Here is an 11,991-nt window from a genome sequence, read left to right as displayed (position 1 = left end):
TCATGTGTGGGCCAAAATGACTTTTCTTCGACGGGTGGCTGGAAAGTGTATTTGGATGGCTGGTGCAAGGAGAAGTCACCATGCTAAATATCATAACTGAAGTGATGCATCAGCGTCGGAGAGGAACAGGCACTGTCAGATCAGTTACGCAACTTTTGGGAAATCGAATCCCTTGGAATCCACATGAAAGAAATGCATTCTGAGAAGGAAGACATGGCAGTGTATCCCAAGCCGTGCATATCCACGGCTTCCCAAGCCGTGCATATCCACGGCTTCCCAAGCCGTGCATATCCACGGCTTCCCAAGCCGTGCATATCCACGGATATCCCAAGCCGTGCATATCCACGGATATCTCAAGCCGTGCATATATCCACGGCTTCCCAAACCGTGCATGCCTATTCCCACATAGGCTGAGGAAGAAATGCCACTTGACAGTTTTCAAATCAGCCTCATGGTGGCGCTACAACAGGCCAAGTTGCGTCTCACACACACACACACACACACACAACGAAAGAAGGGGGACAAAACAGGAGTCACCCTAGAAACGCATCATGTGGACACAGGAGAGTCCGCTCCTCTCCGCCCAGCCTCACTGACTAAGCAATATGAAGCCACTGAACAAGAACAGTCCCTGTCATAGCACTTCCCAATAGATTTGAATGAAAGGACATGGAAGCAACTTATTTTGGCTCTGTGTATGTAATAGTATGGAGACTCTGTTGGGGGGGGGGGGGGGGGGGGGGGGGTTAGTTTTTTAAAGAAAATAAATTTGTTTTTTATTACGCTTTGTTTTTTCTTTAATTTAAGGGTAGGTAAGATAGGTAAGTAGGTGGATGATGGATACTAATAGATACAGACCTTTATCCCACAAGGGAAATTCGGTCACAAATAAATAAGAGCTGCAATATATAGGCTATATATTACATATATATATATATACACACACACACACACACACACACACACACACACACACACACACACACACACACACACACACACACACACACACACACACACACACACACACACACACACACACACACACACACACACCTGTATACTGTACTATAATCAGTATAATGTATGTATAGTACATACACAAAGAGTAACAGACTATTTGTTTACTTACATTTTTGTAATTCAGGTGAGTTATTCAAACTTTGATTTGAGTGTCCTAAAACATTACGTGGTTCTCAACCTTTTCAGGCCGTGGCCCGTGACCCCCCAAAATAGTCATATTTGAACTGGGGACAAGCACTTGGAATTGTTGGAGTTGAGACATTTAGTTTGACTCGGTTACACTCACAAGCTTCAACTATTTTCACTATTTTTGCCTCCTTATCATTTGGCCAATGTTTGACCAGTTTATATTGTTTGTTGATTACTTCTGATACAGACATGCTGTCTTTTTTGGTTGTAGGTATAAAAAAGATCTTAAAAGTCCTTACATTGTCACTTTAACTTTCCCACAGGTTGAGAATCACTGTCCTACAATGCTGATGGGTCTAAAACAGGAGTGGCATTCAATATCTACTTTTCAAAAGTTGATTCATGAGAGACTGTGCATCAGAAGTTCAATAGGGCAATCCAGAAGGTATAAGCTCTCTGTCTACTGAGAAATCTTCGTTCCTACTCTCACCTATATATGGTCATGAAGTGTGGGTCATGACCGAAAGAATAAGGTCGCGAATACAAGCGGACAAAATTCGTTTTCTTCGACGGGTGGCTGGCATCTCCCTTAGAGATAGGGTGAGAAGTTCAGTCACGCGAGAGAGACTCGGAGTAGAGTCGCTGCTTCTTCGCCTGGAAAGGATCCAGCTTAGGTGGTTCGGGCATCTGGTTAAGATGCATCTCGGGCATCTCCCTAGGGAGGTCCTCGAGGCATGTCCCACTGGGAGGAGACCCCGGGGCAGACCAAGGTGCAGTTGGAGGAAACACATCAACTCACTGGCCTTAGAACGTCTCGGGATCCCCCAGGAGGAAGTCACTAGTAATGTTTCTCTGGAGAGGGAAGTATGGAAATCTCTGGTGGAGCTGTTGCCCCCGCGACCTGACTACGGATAAGCGGTTGAAGATGGATAGATGGAAGGATGGACCAGGGCAAACCTAGATGTGTGCATATTTGAGCCTCATGCATGGCTCATGATGACCTTCTTGAATCTTACCTTGGCCCAAGCAACAAATTGCACCACATATGGTGTAGGCCTGCTGAGTCAGTGTATTGTTTCATAAAGTGCTTAGCTTGCCTTTGGGGCTCAACTAAAAATGTTTGGGTATACTTTTGTACTTTTTATATATATATAAAAAATGTAAATCTGCTATTGTTTTTTACCGTCGTACGATGGAGTACAACTTAATAAAAAAGAGGCGGAGTTGATGCTTGTGACGTACGATGACTGAGCCCACCTCTTCCTGCCGGTGTCAGAAAGGCAACTTCACCATATTTAGCTGGCTGCCTGGAGCCCCGCACAGTTGATCTGTCACCCAGGGGCTGAAAAATCTTGACACTACCGGTGGAAAAACAAGCCGGAGTTGACAGCCCTCAAATTTGACACAGCGACCAATAACGTTAACCACGAAAGACGACGCCGCAGGAATCCGCTGCAACAGCTGTGTTAAAAGTGGCCATCTTCTGTCAGAATTTTACAACTATCCAGCAGCCTTTTTAGCCAAGCCGGCTAGTTAATTATCATAGCTAACCAATCTTATCTGCTTCTTGTGGACATTCTCGCCGCCGTGGGGGCCTCGGAAATCGCGTAGGAATGAATCTGAAGTTAAACGGAGCTGCTGTTATTATGATATCTTGACAGCTTGTGTTGTTTGCTGTGTCCAGTACTTTACCTAAGCCTGGATACAGCGCCAGCTAACGCGGCTAGCGACTGTTTGCCCAGCAGCGACGTTGATCAACCAGGTTCCGTGGCAGTGACATCTGATTGGATATTGCCCTGGACCGGGGTCTACAAACGGGGACACCAAAAAGACCCCCCCCCCCCCCCCCCTCCCGGCCTAACGGACTCTCCGGGGACGGAGGAGGGGAGCAGAAGGGGCCTTTTGACAGACCTCTCGGGGAGGGAGGGAGGGAGGGGAGTCGCAGCGGAGCGAAGGCGCTGCACACCCCGGGCCGAGCGGAGACGGAGTCCCCCAGCCAGAGATTGACAACTGTGATCCGGGTAGTGAACCGGGCAGGGACCTCATGAATGGAAATCGGAACTACAGCAGGTAAATTTGACCTGTCGGTCGGCTTGTTTACCAAACTGTTGACAAAAATACGTCTTTGAGTAGAAAAGTCTAAAACGACTAAAGCTGGCAAGCTGTCATTGTCACGAATCACGATTGATTATTTTGTAACATGGCACTGGCAGGCTTTTGGTCGCTCCGGGCAGGTGTGGAATAATGATATGCATCTTCATGTCTCAGGTGTGTTTGACTTTGACATGTTTGACTTTGACATCTACCAGGTGCTCTTTGTTTAGCTGTAACCAAGCAGTGAGTTTACTTTTGAGCAAGCATGACTAACGAACATCCTCGCGCTCAATATGTGACGTGACAGTTCTTGCCGTTTTAACTTTTTCCATTAAAAGCTTTCAGCATCCCCAGGTCTGGTGTAGGTTACTACACCTACCTCCTTGTGCTGTGGTCGAACATCTACATTTTATTTAAACACCCTACCTGCGTTGGTATTTCATGGTGTTCGTTTCATGGTCATGTTTGTAAGTTAATTAGTGAAGTGAATTTCACAATTAAGCTGAATTAGATGCTGAATCTTAATTTCATATTGAATGATGATATTAGTTGTCAGGAGAAGAGATGGAGACGGGATTCTCTTGTGCTTGCAAATAATCAGAACAAGATTTCCAAAATTTCAATTGACAAAAGACATGGATCAACAATTACAAAAACACGTAGACACTAGACAATATATGCATATGCATTTCAAATCCATATCCTTGAAAACCCATAAAATGACATTTCAAAACTTGAAGAATATTGATTTAACCATCCTGTACACAGACTTGCATGAGATTTAGAACAAAAATCTGAAATCCCACTTATTATAAAAACTAAATGTCAGGTGATAGGGCAATGACAGGAGAGAGGAGTAACTGCCCTAGTGTCACATTACACTACTATAGCTGCCTGGATTGATGGAGCAAACTGAGTGATTGCAGTGTGAGTGATGCCAGACTGTCTTCATTGAGCTAAATGATGATAACATGTACTGTACAGTTGCTAAAGCAAAGCAATATAGGTTCATCATGTAACAAGCTTGTTGCCTTAGCTTACATTACATTGCCTTACATTTTGCTTCATATTGGCATCATATTTATTGCCCCGTATTAGCTATGCTACATTCTGGGAACCATCATCCCTCTTCCGATGGTGTGTCTTTGTTTCCATTCCTACTAACAACAAACTCTACATGTTGTAATGTGAGTTGCTCTGAATCTGTCTTGAGAGATTAGCTATGCTAATCTTTAATCTTAAACTTAAACTTTATCTAAAGACAATTAAGTGTGCATTCAGTCTGTGGAGGTTCAGAGCTTGACTGCTCAATCGTGTTTTCTGGCAAAGATGGAGCTGCATTTTCTAATGGAATAATTCAATTTCAATGTACAGGTTCCGAAGAAAGGATTTTATTTAGATATTATAATTCATGGTGTTAAAATGTGAAGAGACTAGCTAGCCTAGTTTCCATTTAGCAGCTTCTTCGTTGTGATGACTAATGAGATACTTTATTTATTAAACTTTATTATTGTCTTAACAGGAGCACACAGTGTAGTGTAAGATTATTGTTAAGTTAATGAGAATTTCATCTGAATGGATGAAAACATGCATTCAAATCTAAAGAACCCTCTGTGAAAGAAGGAGAACACTTATAAATATTTAACATAATTAAATGATAATAGCAGGTTTTATATTGAAATGATTACTGCTACCATGGTATTAAATTAATTTCATGAGAATCAACCAATTGACCACAAGCTGAACTCAATATAGTCGAGCGTGTTCCCAGGTATGGTGTAGGTTTGTAGGCCAGGCTTTTCAGAATGTCGTCCTCATTATGTGCATATGATTATTCAGATTTTAGGCATCTGGCTGATGCTTCTACTCAGAGCAGCTTATGGAAAGTGAGCAGGTAAGAGGATTAGTGTCATGATTCTTAGGTGCACTTTAAATTAATATGTCTGTTGATTGGCAGATGTTTTGCTGTTACTGGTGGGCATTAAAAAAGAAAAGACATTTCGGTCCGTCTATCCACCAAGCCACAAAGTCGGATGCTTAACATCAACTAGTCAGGCAAATTCCTTTCCAGGAACTGGAGATGAAAAAGCCCGGGCCTAACACACTGGCGGCAAAAGTGTCTCTCCCTGTCGATTGTAGTGGCAGTTACACTGTCTCGCCTGGCTTTGTCTGAACTAACGGAAGCGTTCCACTTATGCAACCATACACTGGGTGGCATGTACCTCTGCTGAACAGCTAGCGACATGTGATACGCAGAACTGTTCACCTTCACCCTTCCCTCCTCCACAGAGGAGTCCTCTCTGCCAGCCAACTGACTGACAGAGTGACCTCTGAGCCCCTCTCAGGTGTGACAGTTCCCAGGGTTTGTAACAGAACAGGAGGGATTTTCCATCGTGTGTGTGTGTGTGTGTCATTTGCAAGGCTCTTATAACATTTAATCAGAATGAGGCTAATCATACAATGTTGTCGCTAGACGGAAAAACGTATTTTCAGTAAGCAACATTTTCACTCGACAAAGCATGACTTTTGGCTCTAGTCTGTCATGCTGTTTGTGTGTTTGCCGGTAAATGTGCATCTCCAACCGCCAAAAGTTTACCGCCTTGAGTGAATGATTGAATGGGGGCCCTCATTTGTTGTCAGTCAAGTCAGTCAGTGCTTCAGAGAGCGGCGTGAGAAAATGCAAATGGCTCACACAGCCCGCCAACACTAAAGGCCCTTCCAGCTTCCACACCAGAAAAGTTTGCAACAGACTGGCATTTATAATCGGCACAAACCAGTCTGCCGATGAAACATTATTTTTGCCCACGCTGGTTTGCAGTGTTGCCAGTTCTGCTTTATTATAAGCGATAAATATTCATTGTTGCGCATTGCCTTATTGGGCTTGTTTCTGAAGTGTAGTTGCTTATTTGTGCTTGCTTTCACAACACCTTTTTTGAAAATAGCTGATTTAATAGGGCTCAAGTGGTGAAACTGGTTGCTTGCAGAAGGGCAACCGCTCTGTATCTCACAATGAAAACACAACTGGTAGCATTTTTGCACTAGCTTTGCTTTGGAGTTGATCGATTGATAAAGGAATTGAGAGTTGAGAAGAGATTGAGAATATGGTATCTAGTTCACAGTACTACACCAGTAGTCGGACCTGAAACATGACGAGCAGACTAGATGTCCACTATACAGTGGAGTATAATTCACTACAACATGGATAGCGACGGCTCGAGGTCGGCAACCGACCGAACTTGCTCGGTTCGGTCGGTTGCCGATGTGTCGTGAAGCCGATATCGACAGCCGACCGTCTGTGCTGTCTGGAGCTGCCCTAACGGCCACTCTTCATACTAGTATAGTAGCAGTCTGACCAGCATGCATGCAGAATGCAGATTGGAACCTACTCTTCTTTATTCTGGTGAGATTAGCACTAGGGATAAAATGAGTGTTGGGGTTTTTGAGCCCCAGGAAAATCTAATCCATTTTGATGTGCTAACTCTGTGGTATTAGGATCTCTTGCTGACAAATACCGTAGTTCAATAGTCAATACTGAATGTTTGTAGCTATCTAGCCAAGTTGCTGGGCACAATTTTCATGTAAAGACCTTTTCCCAAATTATACGGTAACCTTAGATCTTATTATCAGTACCCTTAACCTTGAATGAACTGAAGACACACATTTGAATACATTTGTTCAAATAGGTTTTTGGCCTCCCAGCCAGAAAGTGAACATGAATCTCAATCTACAGTACAGTCACTGTCCGTCACTGTGGCATTTAGTGTCCAGCCAGAGTTTATTTTATGCCGGTCATATGAGGATAACCCAAATGAGTGATCCTTTCTCCCAGCTGGGCAGTTTGGTTGGGTAACCCACATTCAACAGTGCATGGAGACAGGTGCTTCCTGTCGTAATGGATATGCTGCCTGTGGTTGCAACCATTGTGCACCTACACTATAGTGTTGTAAAAGCTGTGGGAATTTGGGGAAATATTGAAGAAACTCTCCCAAAATTTTGGGAATTTCTATGTTACAAGTAGCTCCTATGCTGATGATTGATTTAACCCATTCTGACCGGGCAGGCGGGCACCCATTTTGGTGTCAGCATCATGTTATGCTTTAGCTATTTAAAAATAGCAGATCTACAAGCTCATATCGCGCCACCGAGTGGCGCGATACGAGCTTGTAGGTCTGCTATTTTTGAAAAATCGAAGAGCGACTGACATTTTTAGAATCTGATCTCAGGTCAGAATGGGTTCATCAGACCAGTGTGTGTCCGGCGGAAACCTCGTATGAATCTGATCTCAGGTCAGAATGGGTTAAAGCTTCCCTCTGTAACTTTCATGTCTTGTCCCAGATGCGAACCTGGGTCTGCTGCACAACGGCTGACATTTCTGCCGCTGAGCTTATAGAGCCATCAGCTTGCTCTGGGGAGATATTTAATTTTGACCATCGGTCTCAGTACCATTTTTACAACCAGTCGTGTCAAACCAGACAAAGGATATTTGTAGATTAATTACTAATAATAATATTCACCAACTAGATAAAGTGCCCCTCAGGGCACAGATCTCCACCAGGGCAGGTCAGGTTGTGGCCTCCTGGTGGCGCTATAATAGGCCAATGTGAAAAAGGTGCCATTTCTTCTTACGCCTTGGATGGCAATTGGATGATTTGAGGCCCAAAAATGTGTTTTGCAAAATTCCACCTGTTGGTGGCGCTATAACAGGCCAATGTGAAAAGGGTAGGATATATTCCTCAGCCTAGTAGGAAAGTCCGTGAAAGATTTCACGTAAATTGCATGCTGCGTTCATGATTTGAGGCTTTTTGTTCAAAACGGGCCAATCCTGCAAACTTCAAATCAAGCCAATGATAGCCAATTATGATGGAATATGAAATATTGTGACAGTTCCGGCTTGTACACATGACTATAGAGATAGTGTGAACGATTTGTGGGATTTTTGGACAGAGTAATATAAAGAAATGTGTTTTTCAAAAGTCGGCCTCCTGGTGGCGCTATAACGTTCTGGAAAATTTGGGGCAGAGGTTCATCGTTGGTATCCAGGGAGTGTGTGTGCAAAACTTGGCATTGACCGGGTTAACGGTGCCGGAGATTAGCTGGTAACACAGACGGACGGACGGACGGACGGACGGACACACTCACTCTCACGGACGGATGGAGACACGGACGGAGTGCAAAACATACTCTCTCCCCAGGCCTTTGGCCTGGTGAAGACAATTATTTTTAAATAGTAGAGCTTAAGTGCACAAGGTGTGTTTTAACTTTTTATACTTATTCAGAAAAAATGCACATAAAGTTCACAAAGACCCGCACACCGTCTGGCGTCTGCACAATACGAACACTTTATTTAGGAAACGTTTCGGTCAAAGACCTTCTTCAGGCATGTTTGTGCACTACTGCATATACACGCATTTTTTCCGGAATACATTGAGCCCTGCCTAGTACCTTCGCACCCGTCTCCCTCGCCTATCATGTGTGCATAAGACTTTGTTGCCTAACGTTTTATACGTGCAAAATTCACATGAATTGCATTATCAAGCAAATGTTTTGGAAATAAATGATACATGCATGCGTGTATCTGAGATACACGCATGCACTGCACACACAGGTGGGTATTCCTGGGAGGAATAAATGCCACTGCCACTTAACCCATTCTGACCGGGCACCCATTTTGGTGTTGGCATCATGTTATGCTTTAGCTATTTAAAAATAGCAGATCTACAAGCTCATATCGCGCCACCGAGTGGCGCGATACGAGCTTGTAGGTCTGCTATTTTTGAAAAATCTAAAAAAACGACTGACATTTTTAGAATCTGATCTCAGGTCAGAATGGGTTAATCAGACCCAGTGTTTGTCCGGCGGAAACATCGTATGAATCTGATCTCAGGTCAGAATGGGTTAATAATACGGGGCCCCAAACCTGTCTCACTCACACACTACACTGGTAGTTAGGTACAGTGTAGGATGTACGACGACAGACAGAGTACAGCATCTTGCAATGGGTCTGGTCCACAAGATTCAATACACCACCAAGATACCCATGTACCTGTCTAAATACTTCCTTAATGTTAACGAAGTCCACACCCACAACACCAGAGGAAGTGCAACAAACCATGTACAACCCAGATTCGGCACAAACAAGGGAATAAATTATTTTCGCTCCTATGCCACCAAAATGCGGAACGCCCTACCAACAGTCATTAAGACATGCGAATCCCTTGACTCCTTCAAAACCGCTCTCAAAGGGCACCTAGGGACGGCTGCAATTCGAAACTGGCCTCCGTAAAATCTGATCCCCCCCCTTTTCCCCTCACTGTATAAGTTTCTTTTCCCTTTTTACCTCCCTTATGATGAACAAGGTAGGCCCTCTTGTAAACAAGTGTAATGCTTAATTGGGTCGTCCACTCACAGTTAACAGTCTTTGTATTGAGTTTGTGCTTGAAATGTACTGTAATTCTGCAAACTGTTAATAGATATTTCAATCAATCAATCAAATGTATGTGTCTGAACAAATTAAATATAGCAATGGTGGTGAGATAGGTTCAAGTGGCACTCCTTACATGAATACATTGTTTTGAATGTGCTTTCTGCTCTTTTGTCTCTCTGATGTCTTACTCCAGTTCTTTCCCCAAATCCCATTATCACACTCACTCAGTTTCTTCCCGCTCTTTTTTTCATTCACAAACGGATGCCCCCTCTTCACCCCTCGCTCTTGTTGCTTTGCTTTCTCCAAAGCCTTTCTTTCCCTGTCTGTGCCTCGGTGGGGAACTTTGACTTTTCTGCCGTTCTTCCAGTAGGGTGGCTCTGTGTGGTGAAGGCCTTGAGCTTAGAGTAGACAACTTGATTTGCAGTCTCCTCGTATAATTCTTGGCTCATTGAAGCAGCCCAGTGACAATAGACACCCCACCCCCCAAGTCCCCAGTCTCCCGTAAGGCTGACTCTGGCATATTGTGGCAGGTTTCTATGGAGAGTGAAGTTTGCCGTTGGTCTTTTGGGCTTGTTGTAGCAGACTGCTACAGTTGTCAATTTGTTTTTCTAAAAGGAAAGCGGGAAACTCTCTTAACACCCTCCCTACACACACACACACACACACACACACGCACACACTTACTTAATTTATTGTTTTAAAATTTCCCGCCACTGAGTCTTTGTATAGCTCTACTGTGAGAGTAAAGTTCATTAAACATTAAGTATTTCTATTCTATTTAAAGGTAGGGTAGGGCAATGAATACTATCAGAATATAGCTTTAAAATAAAAGTTTGTTTTGACAAAGAAATCTCACTTAAACCTACCTTTAATCCAATGCTGACCTGTTTTATTGTATTTTGTAATTTTTCTTGATTCACTTAAGTTAAAACCTATTCTGTTCCGTCAGGATAGGCTGGAATGGCTTAGGGTTGACAACGGAGTACAGCATCTTGCTGGTCTACAAGATTCGCTACAACACCAAGATACCCATGTACCTGTCTAAATATTTTGTTAATGTCAACGAAGTCTATTCTCATTTCTCACAACACCAGAGGGAGTTCAACAAGCCGGATTCGGCTCAAACAACAATTTCAGCGGAGCCTCCCTTGGTCCCTTCATTCTTGAGGGGCGCCTATATACAGCTTTTGTCCCCACAAAATGTCCACGACACAAACATTAAATGCCATTTACAATGACGGGAAGATTTATGTCATCTTGTCACCACACGTCTCATATTTGCCATCGACAATGAAAGGAGAAAAAGGTCAAATGTCCACCAAATATGACGTAAATTGGTATCACAAGCCAATGTTTGTGTTTACACAAAGCTGGGCATAGCCCCCCCCCCCCCCCCCTTTCCCTATACTGTACGTTTTTCCCTTTTTGACTTTCAAAGAAGTGTATATCTGTACGTCTTTAAATGTTCTGATGATTTGAAAATGGAGTACCCTGATGTAAACAAGTCTAGTGCTTTTTGGTTTTGTCCTTTTAAAGTAGCAGTTTTTGTATTGATTTGTGCTTTCGTTTGAAATGTACCCATTCTACATACTGTGAAATAGACATTTCAACAATCAATCATTCAGCCCTTTTGTTTTCGCCAGGCCGTCAGACTGGGACGGGAAGACCCTGTATGTCTGTCTGCACATCTGTCTGTGAGTTTGAACAGCTCCTCTTAGGCACTGCTGGACTAATCGCTGTGAAACTTTGCATGCACATGGTTGCTACTATCTCGAGTCATTTGAAAGTTTTATAAGTCATATTTTTTAGATTCCATTACGATTGGTTAAAACGTTTGCGGGAGGATTTTGCAACTCCTGAACGCAGCACTCTTATTTGCCTCAAATTTGAATCGCACATTTGCAATTCCACCGATAGGGAGTGCCAACATTTTTTACAAATTCACAATTTGTTGTACCAAATACAGTACAAATGACAATGGCCATCAAACAGGGTTTTGATATTCCATACCGTTTGCCTGTAATTGGCTAAAGATTGGCAGAACTGACACAGCCCTTGGTAGGTCACCCAGCCTGGCAAAAACACGTGGAATGCCCTTCTATGCTCTCTTTTGAAACATTGTGCCCATACTAACTTTTTCAGCCAACCTTAGTTTCAAACACCAAGATGGGCTGTGTTTTCTCCAAAGGGCTACAAAGTGTGACCCTGTGGCCTCGAAAGGAATGTCCCTATTCATCTTCCTTAACAAGTCTTAATTAAAACGGTTCATTGTTTGCGTGCAAGACGGAGGCAGCACTGACTGTGGTCAGTGTGGCTTCAGC

At 43.4% G+C, this 11,991-nt stretch overlaps 1 protein-coding gene across 2 annotated transcripts in view; it reads left to right on the top strand.

The window, feature by feature from the left end:
• The first annotated feature begins 2,465 nt into the window (after positions 1 to 2,465).
• ago3a (argonaute RISC catalytic component 3a) overlaps positions 2,466 to 11,991 on the top strand; it is a 40,447-nt gene continuing 30,921 nt past the window's right edge. For both annotated transcript variants that reach the window (XM_083761431.1, XM_083761430.1), the window contains exon 1: positions 2,466 to 3,222. In XM_083761431.1, coding sequence (XP_083617557.1) covers positions 3,201 to 3,222 — 22 coding nt within the window. In that variant the 5' untranslated portion in view covers positions 2,466 to 3,200. The remainder of the gene's footprint in view (positions 3,223 to 11,991) is intronic.

The sequence above is a fragment of the Protomyctophum parallelum genome (assembly GCF_964188405.1).
Source record: "Protomyctophum parallelum genome assembly, chromosome: 3".
Lineage (NCBI taxonomy): Eukaryota > Metazoa > Chordata > Actinopteri > Myctophiformes > Myctophidae > Protomyctophum > Protomyctophum parallelum.
The sequence above is the reverse complement of the archived record's forward strand: the minus strand, read 5'-3'. Positions and strand labels throughout refer to the sequence as shown.